The 14,885-nt window shown below is 37.1% G+C and overlaps 1 protein-coding gene across 6 annotated transcripts in view; it reads right to left on the bottom strand.

Moving 5' to 3' along the window:
- MTREX (Mtr4 exosome RNA helicase) overlaps positions 1-14,885 on the bottom strand; it is a 136,109-nt gene that overhangs the window by 30,446 nt on the left and 90,778 nt on the right. For all 6 annotated transcript variants that reach the window (XM_033852861.2, XM_033852862.2, XM_073802118.1 and 3 more), the window contains one exon: positions 5,083-5,211. In XM_033852861.2, the coding sequence (XP_033708752.1) occupies positions 5,083-5,211 (129 nt within the window). The remainder of the gene's footprint in view (positions 1-5,082; positions 5,212-14,885) is intronic.

Raw genomic sequence — 14,885 nt, 5'->3', positions numbered from 1 at the left:
ATAAGACATGACACCATAAAACTCCTAGAAGAGAACATAGGCAAAACATTCTGACATAAATTGTAGCAATATTTTTTTAGATCAGTCTCCCAAGACAAAAGAAATAAAAGCAAAAATAAACCAATGGGACCCAATTAAACGTGTATCTTTTAAGAACAAGCACCTTCTCCTGCATAGCCACAATATTATGAGATCACAGAAATTTAACAATAATACATCATCTAATACATAGTCCATATTAAAATCTCCCCAGCTGATCCAATAATGTCCTTTATAGACTACTAGCACTACTACTACGACTACCACCACCACCACCACTACTACTATTACGTTTGGAGCCAGGATACTACTACTATTACTTTTGGATTCAGGATTCAGCCAAGGATCATTTACCACATTTAGTTGTCAGGTCTCTTAGTCTTCTTTAATCTAGAATACTCTCCACCTTTTTTTGTTCTTTTATGGTATTAACATTTCATATAATTTCAAATTTAGAGAAAAATTGCAAGAATAGGATAAAAAGCTCCCATATACCTTTATTCAGATTCACCAATTATTTGTATTTTGCCCCATGTGCTACAACATCCTCTTTATATATTTATGTATATACATACACACAAACATACACACCCATACAACCACAGTACAAGTATTAAAAGAGGGAAATTAATGTAGATACACTGATATTATCTAATCGACAGTCCATATTAAAATTTCATCTACTTTCCCAATAATGTCTTTTGCCCTCCCTTCTCCCCCCACCACTCTATGGAGCAAAACTAGGATCATGCATTGAACCTAGCTATAATATTTCTTTGTTCTTCTTTAATCTGGAACAGTTCCTCAGTTCTTCTGTGACTCTCAAGACATTGACATTTTTGAATACTATAGGCCAGTTATTTTGTAGAACGATTCTCAGTTTAGGTTTGTGTTGTCATGAAGAATCATCAGACTCAGGTTATGCATTTTTGGCACAAGTGATTTTTTTCTTTGCTGGTCTCAGTCCATTGGTCAACATTACTGGATTGGTGACAGTAACTTTGATTACTTGATTAAAGTAACATCTGCTAGCATTTTCTACTATAAGTTACTACTTTCCCTTTCACAATAAATTTACAGGGAGATAAATTTATAAGAAATTGGGGCTTCCCTGGTGGCACAGTGGTTAAGAATCTGCCTGCCGATGCAGGAGATACGGGTTCACCCGGTCCGGGAAGATCCCACATGCCGCGGAGTGGCTGGGCCCGTGAGCCATGGCCGCTGAGCCTGCGCGTCCGGAGCCTGTGCTCCGCAACGGGAGAGGCCACAACAGTGAGAGGCCCGCGTACCGCAAAAAGAAAAAAAAAAAAAAAAGAATCTGCCTGCCAATGCAAGGGACACGGTTCAAGCCCTGGCCTGGGAAGATCCCACGTGCTGCGGAGCAGCTAAGCCCATGTGCCACAACTACTGAGCCTGAGCTCTAGAGCCCGAAAGCCACAACTACTGAGCCCACGTGCCACAACTACTGAAGCCTGTGCGCCTAGAGCCCATGCTCCGCAACAAGAGAAGCCATGACAATGAGAAGCCCGCACACCACAACAAAGAGTAGCCTCGGCTCGTCACAACTAGAGAAACCCACACGCACAGCACCAAAGACCCTACGCAGCCAAAAATAATATAAATAAATAAATAAATTTATTTATTTTAAAAATTTATAAGAAATTTATAGGGAGAGTCTTTGTAGACTTTGTAAGTATCCCATTCTTCATTAACCTTTTTTTTAAACATTTTTAAAATTAATTAATTAATTAATGGCCGCATTGGGTCTTCGTTGCTGCGTGTGGGCTTTCTCTTGTGGCGCATGGGCTTCTCATTGTGGTGGCTTCTCTTGTTGTAGAGCATGGGCTCTAGGCATGCAGGCTTCAGTAGTTCGTGGGCTCAGTAGTTGTGGCTCACAGGCTCAGTAGTTGTGGCGCATGGGCTCAGTTGCTCCACAGCATGTGGGATTTTCCTGGACCAGGGCTCAAACCCATGTCCCTGCAATGGCAGGCGGATTCTTAACTACTGCACCATCAAAGAAGTCCTTCATTAAACTTTCAACTCACTAGTTTTAACATCCATGGATTATTCTTGCCTGAGTCAAAAATTACTTATGGTAGTTGTCTAACGTTGACTCTTCTAACATCTCCATTCCTTCTACAGTATCTATTCTGAGTATATAAGCTTGTGGGTTCTTATTTTATTTTCACTTGATTATAATCTTTTACTATCATTATTTTTATTCTCAAACTGTCAAATTCACTTTTAAAGAAGACATTATGTGGACTGAATTGGCTTTTGAGCCGCCAATTTGTGATCTATACAAATCCTAGATACCTGGGCTGGCTGGAAAGAGAAGACTCAGGACGTGAAAAACTGTCAATGATGTACCAGGTAGCCAACACCCAGAGGGAGAAATACACTATTTTTCTGTACTGAGGTACACGTACACAATCCAAAATGGCAGAAAAATTAAAAATAATTCACTTGACTTTAGAGAAGAAGTGTATGCTTTATGTACTTGCAGCTGAATTATGCACAAGTTGCATTATGCAGAAGTATTTCCTTGAAAACAGAATAAACACTATCTGTGAAGACCTGATTCAGAAGGAAGACAGAAACTACCCAATTTCTAATGCTGCTTCCTATAATAAGTTCCATCCAAGAAATGGTCAACTAAGTCTCACACTAATGACACGAAAGAAACTATAAAGGCCCTCCTACAAATGTCTCCTTAAGTACAAGAAAGGGAGATCCTAAGACTTAAGTTCTGTAAATAAGAACTTAAATGTTTAAAAACCAAATGAACAGTTGCCATGAAATTATAAATCTCTACACTCACAAGGATTTAAAAACATGCTATAATATTTGCATTGTGCAGTTGATTCAACTTTCTAAACCTAATAACCTTTATAAAAGAACTTAGAATTCAGGCTTATCATGATGCAACATCGGTCTATATAAATCCAAATAATCGCGAGGGCAATTATTAGAAAAGCGTGAGAATACCAACAGTAAGGAGTATTTTTATTGTTAGGCCTTTTTCTTTGCAAGTTTGTTATAAATCAATTTCCCCTTTTAAGATAAGCAAATGATAAGGTAAATAATATCAGAAGTCAGTACATTTTAAGTCAATACAATCTTTAAGTCAATACACTCTAAGTAAATTTCGACCAATGTCATCTCTTCAATTAAGACTGTCAGCTAAAACACAATATGATTTTTGAATTTTTCATCTAAATCAGAATGATGTTTTTTGAACCAACTGAATTTTAATCCAGTCAAGGCAGACAAAGTTATTCAAACCAATGTGATTTTTATTAAATTTTAGATTTACAAAAATTAAATTTGGGTCTTGATCTAATTTAAAAGCTGACTAATGTAATAATCTATTGAATGTAATAGATGCTTTCTCTAAGTTTATCCAGAAGAATGCCAGTGAAAATGGTGGAGGCAAAGACCTCCAAAAATCCTCTTCCCCATAAAAGCATTGGGAATACTGGCAATTGTCAAAATCAACTTCTTCAGAACTCTGGAAATTAAACAAAGGCTTGCACCAATCCAAGGAGCGTTTAATTAAAAAAAAACCCAAACCAAAGAATTGGATGCTTTGCAGTGTTTTAACTTACTTTACTCCCTCTCCCACTCAGCTCCACAGTAGTCTTGAAAACCAAGAGCCTGCAATCACTGATATCAGTCTGGCAGCCACCGGAAGGGAGAGAACAGGGTTGAAATGACTTCAAAAGGCCATTCCCAGAGAACTGTCAGTATTTCACCTGTTTGGTGGTCCCGTAGAAGACTCTATTCATTCACAAGGAGGTCATTACTTGATCTGACCCAGGGCTTGCCCAGTGCAAACAACCTTTTCCCTACTGGCATCTGTTAAAAATAGTAAGAGGCTGGGCTTCCCTGGTGGCGCGGTGGTTGGGAGTCCGCCTGCCGATGCAGGAGACAAGGGTTCGTGCCCTGGTCCGGGAAGATCTCACATGCCGCGGAGCTGCTGGGCCCGTTAGCCATAGCCAATGAGCCTGCGCATCCGGGGCCTGTGCTCCGCAACGGGAGAGGCCACAACAGTGAGAGGCCCGCGTACCGCAAAAAAAAAAACCCAACAACAACGAAAAGAAAAACAAACAAAAAAGGTGTACTGTTACAAATTAAAATCAGATTTTTTAAATTTTAAATACACTTTCAACATATTTAAAAATAGCTGATTTAAACTCTATTAAGTGCAGTAGCTGGACTTCCTCAGTGACAGTTTCTGTTAACTGCTCTTTTTCCCTGTATATGGGAAAAAAGGGGCCCATGACTTATTATTAATATCTGCCATGAGAGAAGGAGAATGTTGTGATGCATGCCACATATTTGCCATTCCAACTTCAACTTTCCCACAAACCAAAGCCTGTTATGCAAGTATCATTAACAATGACATTTCCTAAAAGACCTAGCCAATACAACATATACTTAAAGCAGTGTTTAAAAAAAAATTTCAGTATGATATTACTCTTCAAATAGATACTTGGACTCTCCACAGTAAGGCTTACCTACAATTATTCTATATTAATTATTTTAAAATGAAATAAAATAGGAGCCATTTAAGTAATATGTGTATCTCATGTGGCAAGCTGAATGTTTTGCATTTAATTAAAAGCACATGTAAATTAATGAAAAAGTTCTACCTAAGTTTCCTATGAAAACACTGGCTCATTATTTTCAATCATTATTTTCACAGGAATGTAATAAACAATATGGATGGAATAAAGTGTAAAATGATACAATCGTAAAATAATGATAAAACATCTTTTTTAGCTCAGGTAAATTCCAGCTTCATGTGAAAATTTAAATGATTAAATTCTCTTTATCTTTCACTTTGTCACTAATTACCTTGCCATAATTTGATAAGAAGATTAATCATCCTACTGGTGTTAGATGGCTTTCATATACCTTGAAAACTTCCAATTAGGAAATCATGACAGTATGTTCAATATAATCACATATAGGAAAGCTAGTGATTATAAATAATGTACAAAATATCTGAAATCTGAAAATGAAAAATAAAGTACAAACCTGCATCTCTCCTTTCTCATCAGATTTAGCTGGTTTTGCAGCCTCAGTAGCTGAATTTTTCAAGCTCTCTTTGCTACAGCGCAGAAGTACTTCCACTACATATAAAGGATCCAGTTCACCAGAATTAGGCTAGAAAAAAACAGGATAAAAGAAGTTTATTAATTCTTAAAAACTGGCACACAATTTTTTTTTTTTTTGTGACACGCGGGCCTCTCACTGTTGTGGCCTCTCCCGTTGCGGAGCACAGGCTCCGGACGCGCAGGCTCAGTGGCCATGGCTCACGGGCCCAGCCGCTCCGCAACATATGGGATCTTCCCGGACCAGGACACGAACCCGTGTCCCCTGCATCAGCAGGTGGACTCCCAACCACTGCGCCACCAGGGAAGCCCCTGGCACACAAATTTTAAGTTCCATGTGTACAGGAACTATGTTCTCAGTATTTAGCACTATGACTTACGTAATGCACAATAAATGTTAATTTCATGAAATGAAGCCTGTCTCTTTTCATCCTTCAACATGCTCCACTGGATGAAAAAACACAGAAATTACTTGACACTTACAAATTTAAATGTTATGATCACTGTCAACTGATATGCCATTTTAAGTTTCTAATGATCGGTTTATAATTTTATTTCAAGGTATGCCAGAATTAGAAAAAGAAACCAAAGGAATTATCAGTATCAGAAAATGAGTATGTTATCTTCAAATAACCTTAATTAAATAAGATGAAAAATATATTCAGAGCAGATTATTTTATTGCTTAGTATACTGGCACCTCTACTCTGTGATTTCACATCATTTCATTAAAAGTCTTTCAGTCTTTTATATTCTCTAATAAAAACATGATTCTCAAAGACCTAACACTAATCACATCTTCTGCACTATGACAATTTATGTTTGAGAGCAACATTTTTCGAACAGTAATAGAAGACTTTTTTCTTCAGTAAAGAATTCCTCTTTGCTTTTTAATATTTGAATAATCTCTTTTGCATAAAATTAGATACAGGGACAAGTTTTTTTAAAAAACTGAAGTATAGTTGATTTACAATGTTGTGTTAATTTCTGCTGCACAGCAAAGTGATTCAGTTATACATATATATACTTTTTTATATTCTTTTCCATTATGGCTTATCACAAGATATTGAATATAGTTCCCTGTGCTATACAGTAGGACCTTGTTGTTTATCCATTCCATATATAGTAGTTTGCAACTGCTAACTCCAAACTCCTATTCCATCCCTCCCCAGACCACAAGTCAGACTATAAGTCTGTTCTCTATGTCTGTGAGTCTGTTTCTGTTTCGCAGATAGGTTCACTTGTGTCATATTTTAGATTCCACATATAAGTGATACCATATGGTATCTTTCTCTTTCTGACTTACTTCACTTAGTATGATAATCTCTAGTTCCATCCATGTTGTTGCAAATGGCATTATTTTGTTCACTATTTTGTTTTTGTTTTTAATGACTGAGCAGCATTCCATTGTATCAATATATATACCACATCTTTATTCATTTATCTGTCAATGGATATTTAGGTTTCCATGTCTTGACTATTGTGAATAGTGCTGCTATGAACATAGGGGTGCATGTAACTTTTTTAGTTATAATTTTGTTTGGATATATGCCCAGGAGTGGGATTGCTGGATCATATGGCAGGCAACTCTAGTTTTTTGAGGAACCTCCATACTGTTTTCCATAGTGGCTGCACCAATTTACATTCCACCAACAATGTAGGCAGGTGCCCCTTAAGGGAGAGTTATTTTGATTGAGAGGGAAACATGGCAAGAAGTGATGACTTGTTCTCCTCCCACCCACCCTGCACAGTTCCTGTGCAAAAGTGAAAAACTGTCAAGAAATGACCATGAATCCATTCCTACAATCTGTAATAAAACCATCCATTTGCCTCAGAATAGTAAAATATATTTCCAAAACAAACCAAAAATACAATCATAATTATCTTAAACTTCTGAGTACAAATTTCCTCAAAGAAAGCATAAGCTCCATTTTCCAATTCAAAAAGAAAACTAGTTTTTTCTCAGCACATATTTTTATTCAAAATGTTTTTTTTGTTTGTTTTTTCTTTTTGCGGTACGCGGGCCTCTCACTGTTGTGGCCTCTCCCGTTGCGGAGCACAGGCTCCGGACGCGCAGGCTCAGCGGCCATGGCTCACGGGCCTAGCCGCTCCGCGGCATGTGGGATCTTCCCGGACCAGGGCATGAACCCGTGTCCCCTGCATCGGCAGGCGAACTCTCAACCACTGCGCCACCAGGGAAGCCCAAATATGGTTATTTTTAAAGAAGTTTTAAAACATTTTTCAGCTTGATACAGATTCAAAGACAGTATTTTCAATTAGACTTGTATCTGCAAAGATTATGTGTGTGTGTACACACACACACATGCATATATATATATATATATATATCTATATATATCTTAGTTAATACAAAATGAGTTTTAAAATGAGGTAAATAGTATGACCAACTGTTAACTCTTCCAAGGGGCCAAGAACCATAAGGAGAATCAGTGATTAAAATATTTAGCTTTCCAGAGGGGAAAAACCCCTCTAAGTAAGATGCATTTCACAATATGATGAATAAATTAACTACAAGGTGTTATAGGACATACGAGTATTTGGACAAAAATAACCTAAGATTTATGAAGAACCTTTAATGTGTCTAGACAATCTAGAACTCTGTTATTGGGTTTAATTCCAATTCTGTAGATTTTATTTATAAACTTAATATTCTCCCTATCATCTCATACATAATTATCTTTGTAGAACTACCAAAACCATTTACAACATCACAGAGGTATTTCAAGTGTTACTATGGAAACTCTTGAAAGCATTCTTTATTGTAGCATTAAATGAAAACTTGCTGTTAAATTTATTTCCTAAAATGATAAAACTTTTCTCAGCAAACTTTCTAGTTCTGTACTTTGGTAAAGGTGGGTCAACAATATCAACCTTCACATAAGAGAAATATAATTTTGATAATCTCAAGATTATAAAATGTAAAGAAACAAATACAAAATAAATATTGACAATGCATTTGTATCTCCTTAAAATGCTTCAAAATATTTTCTTCATCAGTATGTACTTTCCCTCTGTGGACAAAGAATGTCATGTCACCTGCCAAAGAATGCTGCAGCCATCAGCCACTGAAGCCACCCCTGATGGTGCATCCTGAGGGGAACTCAGGATCAAGATAAAACAGGCTGCCTGCCACCAAGCTATCAGCCTCCGCAGCCACCCCCAATGGTACACTCTGAGGGGATACAGGATGGAGAAAAACAGGGCAGTTAAGGTGCATATCAAAGGAACAACTTCAATAAGCCCAGACGCTTACATCTTCCGATACACATAAAAGTGTTAAATTCATTAACTTGAGGTGTCTGGTTTTCTTTAATTAACTGTAATCTTTTGATGTTCTGACCACCTAGTTTTTGTTTGTCTGCAAAAAATCCTATATATCCTGGCTCCTCCCTTACCTCTTCAAAACAGTCCCTCAAAGCTATCTGAGAGGCTGTTTCCCGGGCTTAAAGTCTCAGAAAGTCTGCCGAATAAAACATAATTCTCAACTTTTAGGTTGTGCAATTTTTTTCAGTCAACCGTTTGGGTGACTAACAAAGTGACCCAGAGTAGACTTCTGTCCTTTGCCTGAACTCTATGAGGATCTGGAGCCTTGGTACCAGCTGAGGCCACTTGGGCCTGTCTGCCTCCTCGGAGAGTCCAGACAAATTTGGGTGAGTCTCTCTCCTGGTTCTCGAATCTCCTAAGTCTCTTCTTTGGAGGAGCAGGTTATCTTTGAAACTTTGTTTCAAGAAGAGGTACCTGGTTTACCCTCAGTTGAAAGATACTGGGGAGATTTTTACTCAGTTTAGACAATGAGCAGGTTAACCTCAGTTGAAAGACACTGGGAAGACTTTGCTCAGCTGAAAGACACTGAGTAAGGTTGGAGTGCGTAAATTAGGTAGAAGACTGGCTTGTCGTTTTTCCTTGAATTGGCTACTTTAACAGTTTATTGTAATAAAAGTGAGGTATCTCATGAGAGCTTTCTGCTCCAAAAAAGGAACATCTCCTCCCAGGTGGCAACGGCTTTTTCAGGCAACTAAGACGCTTGTGGGAGTGGTGGAGGCAAGCCCTCATAATATGCAGCTGCCCCTACAGGGAAACCCACTCACTTTAATTAAAAATTTGCTCTGCAGGGGATATGCATAAGAGTTGGTCACTCCATGATCTGAGCACCCACAGTGGTCTCAGGATACTGAAGGGAAAAACTGAGACACGTAAGAGAGCTAAAACAGCTCCAGGGTAAAACCTAGAGGAGTTAAGCTCACAAACTGCACCCTGGCCCACCACAGGATTGTCACTAGCTACTTTATCTCAACAAACTGACCTCAGAACAGGGAATAAAACTTTCAGAACAAAAGGAGTGACAAATTACCAGGTTTATGTACATACAAAACTTACATTTACAAGTACTTCAATTGGGGATTAAAGGAAATCTTGCCCTGAAAATGACTAAGATGGGGGCTCTTTTATTGCATATGCAGTTAAGTTAGAGAAATCCAGCTTGATAAAACATATTTTCAGAATTCTGACCGTAAAGGAAAAGCCCTTTTAGTGGGAACTTGCATTTAACTTTCCGTGTCTTTGAGAGGTAAATGTTCTACCCAATCTTCTTCAGCATTGTGTGTGTGTGTGTGTGTGTGTGTGTGTGTTTTGAGAACTTGGTCTCTGCCATCCATAAAGTACACATATGGTGTCCATTTTGCAGCCCACTGAACAAAGTGGGATTCTGAGCAATCTTCTGACTGTGCCAACTTTCAGGGGGCTTTCTGCCGTCTTAACCTTCCTTTTATCAGCCTGTACAACAAAGGTCTTTTACTATTTTGGGGAGTAAATTTTCTGGATTTTGTTTAGGTGGCTTCCTTCACACTGTCTTGTGGGCATGCCTCTTATTGGTTTGAGTCCGTATTAAGATATATCTCGTTAATGGCCAGATGATGGATCTTTTAAATTTGAGAAACTTCTAAACTGGTAAATTTTTAGAGTTTTCATTATAAACAGTTCTATTGGTACCTATGAAAAAATCAAATCAGAAGGTAGAAAAAGATAAAATGATTAAACTGAGAACTCCTTTAATTTAACCCAAACAAACGAAAAGAAAACATGGCTTGGGAAGCTTTATTTATGCACTCTGCTTTCCCTTCATGGGTCTTACAGATGCTAATAAACACACTAGGATAATTCATGTTAATTAGGTTAACAGGAAAGTAAGAAAAAAACTGAAGAGAAAGTCTAGAGACTTCTTCAAAAAAAAGGTAGAAATTTTAAAGGGCATCGTCCCAAATGGATAAAGAAAATTTTACATGGTTATTTTAAAATAGAATAAATAAAATGGATGTCAATGGGATTAAAACAAAAGGTTCTGATATAACACTACCTAAGATTGGATGCGTCAAAGGGATCCCCCTATTGGTCCCCAACATTAAAGGGCTCCAAACGAGTCTGGGGTAAAAAAAAGTCTGAAAAAATTGCACTGAGATAACTGACCAACAATTGCTTGGGCCAATTAATCAACTTAAAAAAAAAATCAACAAAGGGGCCTGAGTCCTTTGCCTCAACATCTCATTGGGAATCCCAAAGCCTTTTATATAAAAACAGATTAAATGGTTGGGATAAAAAGAAAAGTTTCTGGACTCCTTATAAGACGAAGGTGTGTTGACAGTGTCCTAATACAAACTGAAGTTAAAGGTACAAAAGTTGACAGAACTGAGATAAAGTTTATAAAATTTGATATATTTAAATAGATCTTATATAAGACGGTTACATCTCTTTTGCCTAATTATATTGTGAGATAGACATGTTTCATTGCGGAATGCTTCCCCTGCCTGGACAGGGCATATAAATCTGCCCTTCAGACAATATTAATTAAACATACTAACAGAAACCAGTAGGGTTACCTGAACCCACACAGTAAAAGGAACACTTAAATACCTTAAACTCTAGTGAAGGCCAACAAGCAGCAAGTAAAATTGTGAACTGTTTGTCATACCAGCATTTCCTAATTGGAATATTCCATAAACTCTAGAAATATTCATCTTCTTTCCTCAATATGGTACAAGACTGGGAGCTAATATTCAGGGGCTAATAAGAAGAATAAAGATTTTGCTCTGGGTCTAACCTATGCAATCAGAAAGGGGGTCTCTGTTAAATGCCTTATGCAAGCCTTTGAAAGCAAGATAAATTGAACCCTAAAGTTCTAGAACATAGAACTCAATTTTCAGTTTGGTTGGAAATCTTCTGATATTAAAAAAAAAGCAAATTAAAGAAAATATAGTTGGGCAAATCAATCTTTAATATCATTTTGGCAGAAGACCAGTTCTTCAGAGAATTAAAAGCAACTGTCTTTGTCTTGTAAATCTCTACGAATTAGAAATGTAAATACAGCCCACAGTGACTTGAAAGTGAGTCAAATTAGTTCAGTCTGGTAAAACCTGAAACCTAGAAGAAAAAGGCCACGGGGTGGGGGAGGTAGGACTTTTTAAGCTCAAGTCTCTGGAAAGGCTCCCTCACCCAAAATCTAATTCATAGCCTCCTTAACAGTTTATCAAGGACAAATACAAATCTTAAAAGTCTTTTCCACAAATAGTGAAGCCCTACTCATCTCAGCAAATTTAACTTATTCCAACTGTTATTTATAAACTAGTAAGTTTATATTTTAATACCTGATTCTTAACTAACTTTTTAAAGTGAAGCTGTGAGATCTCTGACTTTGTCTGTTTATATGTATGTGTGTACATTATATATATGAGATGTCTCTACCTCTGGAAAACATTACCAAAATTAAACTTATAAAAGAGTTCTACTTAATTGACTTAAAAGTAAGTGCTTATAAACTAAATATTTCTAAATATAAAAGAAACTGGGGGCTTCCTTGGTGGCACAGTGGTTGAGAATCTGCCTGCCAATGCTGGGGACACGGGTTCGAGCCGTCTGGGAAGATCCCACATGCCGCGGAGCAACTGGGCCCGTGAGCCACAACTACTGAGCCTGCGCGTCTGGAGCCTGTGCTCCGCAACAAGAGGCCGCGACAGTGAGAGGCCCGCGCAATGCGATGAAGAGCGGCCCCCGCTTGCCGCAACTAGAGAAAGCCCTCGCACAGAAATGAAGACCCAACACAGCCAAAAATAAAAATAAATAAATTTATATATATAAAAAAAGAAACTGGCCAGAATGAATTTCAGGTTCACATGATCTAGGAAGTATCAATAGACATGTCTGACTTTTATTGTACCTAGGCTTACCGAAGATCAATAAATTCATGTTATTTCTGTTATATAGTTTGTCAGCAAGAAAAAATTTAACTTGGTATGATTTTCATAAGTTACAAAATAAAGGTAAATGAGATAAGAGTTTTCAGGTGAACTCTTTTAGGAATAATTATGCTTTGGGTATGTCTCTCTAAAATAGTTTTTCCAGATTTTTGGTAACTTGAGTTTTGCTAAGTTAAGTTAAATGATGGGAATGCACTGAATATCCAGGTTATTTCAAATAAGATAAAACACTGGAACATTAGTTGCTAAACAGGTCTAAATTTACCTACCTCTGTCTCCTTACAAAAGGGGACTAATTTGGATTTATTAGACACATCTTAAACCACATTGAGGGAAGAAATTATGCTATGAGAAGATGGATGTTTCTAGGTTATGGAATATTCCAACCAGGAAATGCTGGTATGACAAAAAGTTCACAATTACTTGCTGCTTGTTGGTTTTTTCTAAATATTAAGGTTTTTAAGGGTTAAAATTCTAATATGTAGTTAAAGTTACTAAAGATAAGAAGGGAAACATTTCCGTATGTAAGGAAAATGAAATGTATGCAAAAGAAGGCATGAGGAATGAAAATATATTTTGTTAAGGGGAAAGAATGTTTTGTCCTAGAGCCAGTTGTTTCTAGATGAAAAAATAAGGGACAAACTAATAAGAGTACAGAAAATTGTGGAAGGTTTGTAAAAGGAACCCTGAAAAGGAGTTTTGTCAGGCTGGGATTAGATTAAATGGTCAGGCTGGGATTAGATTAAATTTGATTATGTAAATGGATTTTGTTATCAAAAGTAGGCTGGTTCCTCTCTGTTAAGAGAACAGTTTTCTTGGAATACTGCTTTTGATAACAGATTGTATGAGTTTCTTTGCCTTTAAGTGATCTGTATTTGTTTGTGAAATCTTTTATCACTCTGGTTAGGTGAACAAGTATTGTTTCACAGTGATTTTACCAAGTGTTTTGAAACTTTTTGATATTTTTGACAAACTTCCCAAACATAAAATTCTAACTGAAGTTCTTTTGACCTCCAGCTAACTATAGGATGCTTCAAAGAAATTCTGAGACATCTCAGAAAGGAATGTTAAACTAATTAGGCTTATTTGGTATGTTAAATTACTTGAGGAGCATTGCCATTTACTGGAGATAAATCTTCTAAGGTTATACTGTATAAGTAAATGTCATTAGTGTAGATATCCCAAAATTTAATTCCTAAAATTCTGATATGCCCTGGTATAATGTTATAAGTCATAACTCATAATTATCTTAAAATGTTGTGTGTCACAGAAACACCCAAGTTTCTTGTCAATTGCACTGTAATCAGATCTTTAAACATGCCATTTTAAGTCTTGTCATTTATAGACAATCACTGTTTTACTCTGATGCTTTTAAAAAACGAAGATTCATAAAAGCAATCTTTGGTAAATATTGTTCCTTATAACTTTTAGGTCATACCCCTGAACCAGGTAAGAAATTACAAAACTTTAATAGAAAACCTGATGACTTCATCCAGATCAACAGGAATTAATTACATGGGACTAAATGAACTGATGTGATTTATAATTTTATGACTTTTCCTCAAATATACTGGCTTCTCAGTAAGTCCACCAAATAAAACATAATTCTCAGCTTTTAGGTTGTACAAATTTTTTAAGTTGATGCCTCTCTCTCTAGCAAACCCAACTCACAACAAAAATCTTTGAATTAGTATTCTGACCTAGATTACAAAACTAATAAAAATACAAAAAAATACTTCATATTTTTAGTGAACAAATGTAAAGAGCTCAGTGGAAAAATCAGTTTCACCATCAATTTAAGCAGAATAAAATGAATGTGTATCTCTCTATTCCCCATTCCATCTTTGCGTAAAAGAACTCTCATCAACTGGCACTATTTTTATACACAGATTAAGGACCAGTAGAGACAAATAATTAAGAAACCTATCCACAGTGTGTGTGTGTGTGTGTGTGTGTGTGTGTGTGTGAATGCAATTATATTCGCTACAATTTTTCTCCTTTAAAAATGTAAAACCTGTCAACTACCAGCATGACAGCATACAGAGCTCCACAAATCTACTCCCCAGCAAAACTGGAGAAAATTATAAAAACCCAACCATTTAAAGTCTCTGGAAATAGTTCTAAGGGCATATAGCAAAGGGAAAAACATATTCAAGGAAATCTATGAAAATTCAGTAAGAATTTGTGATATCTAAACCAAGACCACTCCCCTCTCACTGCTTCCTAACTCAAGAAAACAGGAATTGCAGACTGGTGAAGCCCAGAACACAGGAGGGCTGCTCTGCCTGCAAATCTCAGGTAGAGGTCTATCTTCCCAGGAAGAGCATGACATCGGCATTTCTTATCCTGCTCCCACCTACCTATTGCTAGGGCTAAGTTCTGGGCAAGTAGGGGATTGTAGGGGCTGAGAGGTGGGGGCTCCCCTTTTCTGCCCTGTCCCCACTGCTTAGCCAGAGATTA

Source organism: Tursiops truncatus, chromosome 3 (genome assembly GCF_011762595.2).
Source record: "Tursiops truncatus isolate mTurTru1 chromosome 3, mTurTru1.mat.Y, whole genome shotgun sequence".
In the NCBI taxonomy this organism is placed as follows: Eukaryota; Metazoa; Chordata; class Mammalia; order Artiodactyla; family Delphinidae; genus Tursiops; species Tursiops truncatus.
This window is presented reverse-complemented; position numbering and strand designations above follow the sequence as displayed.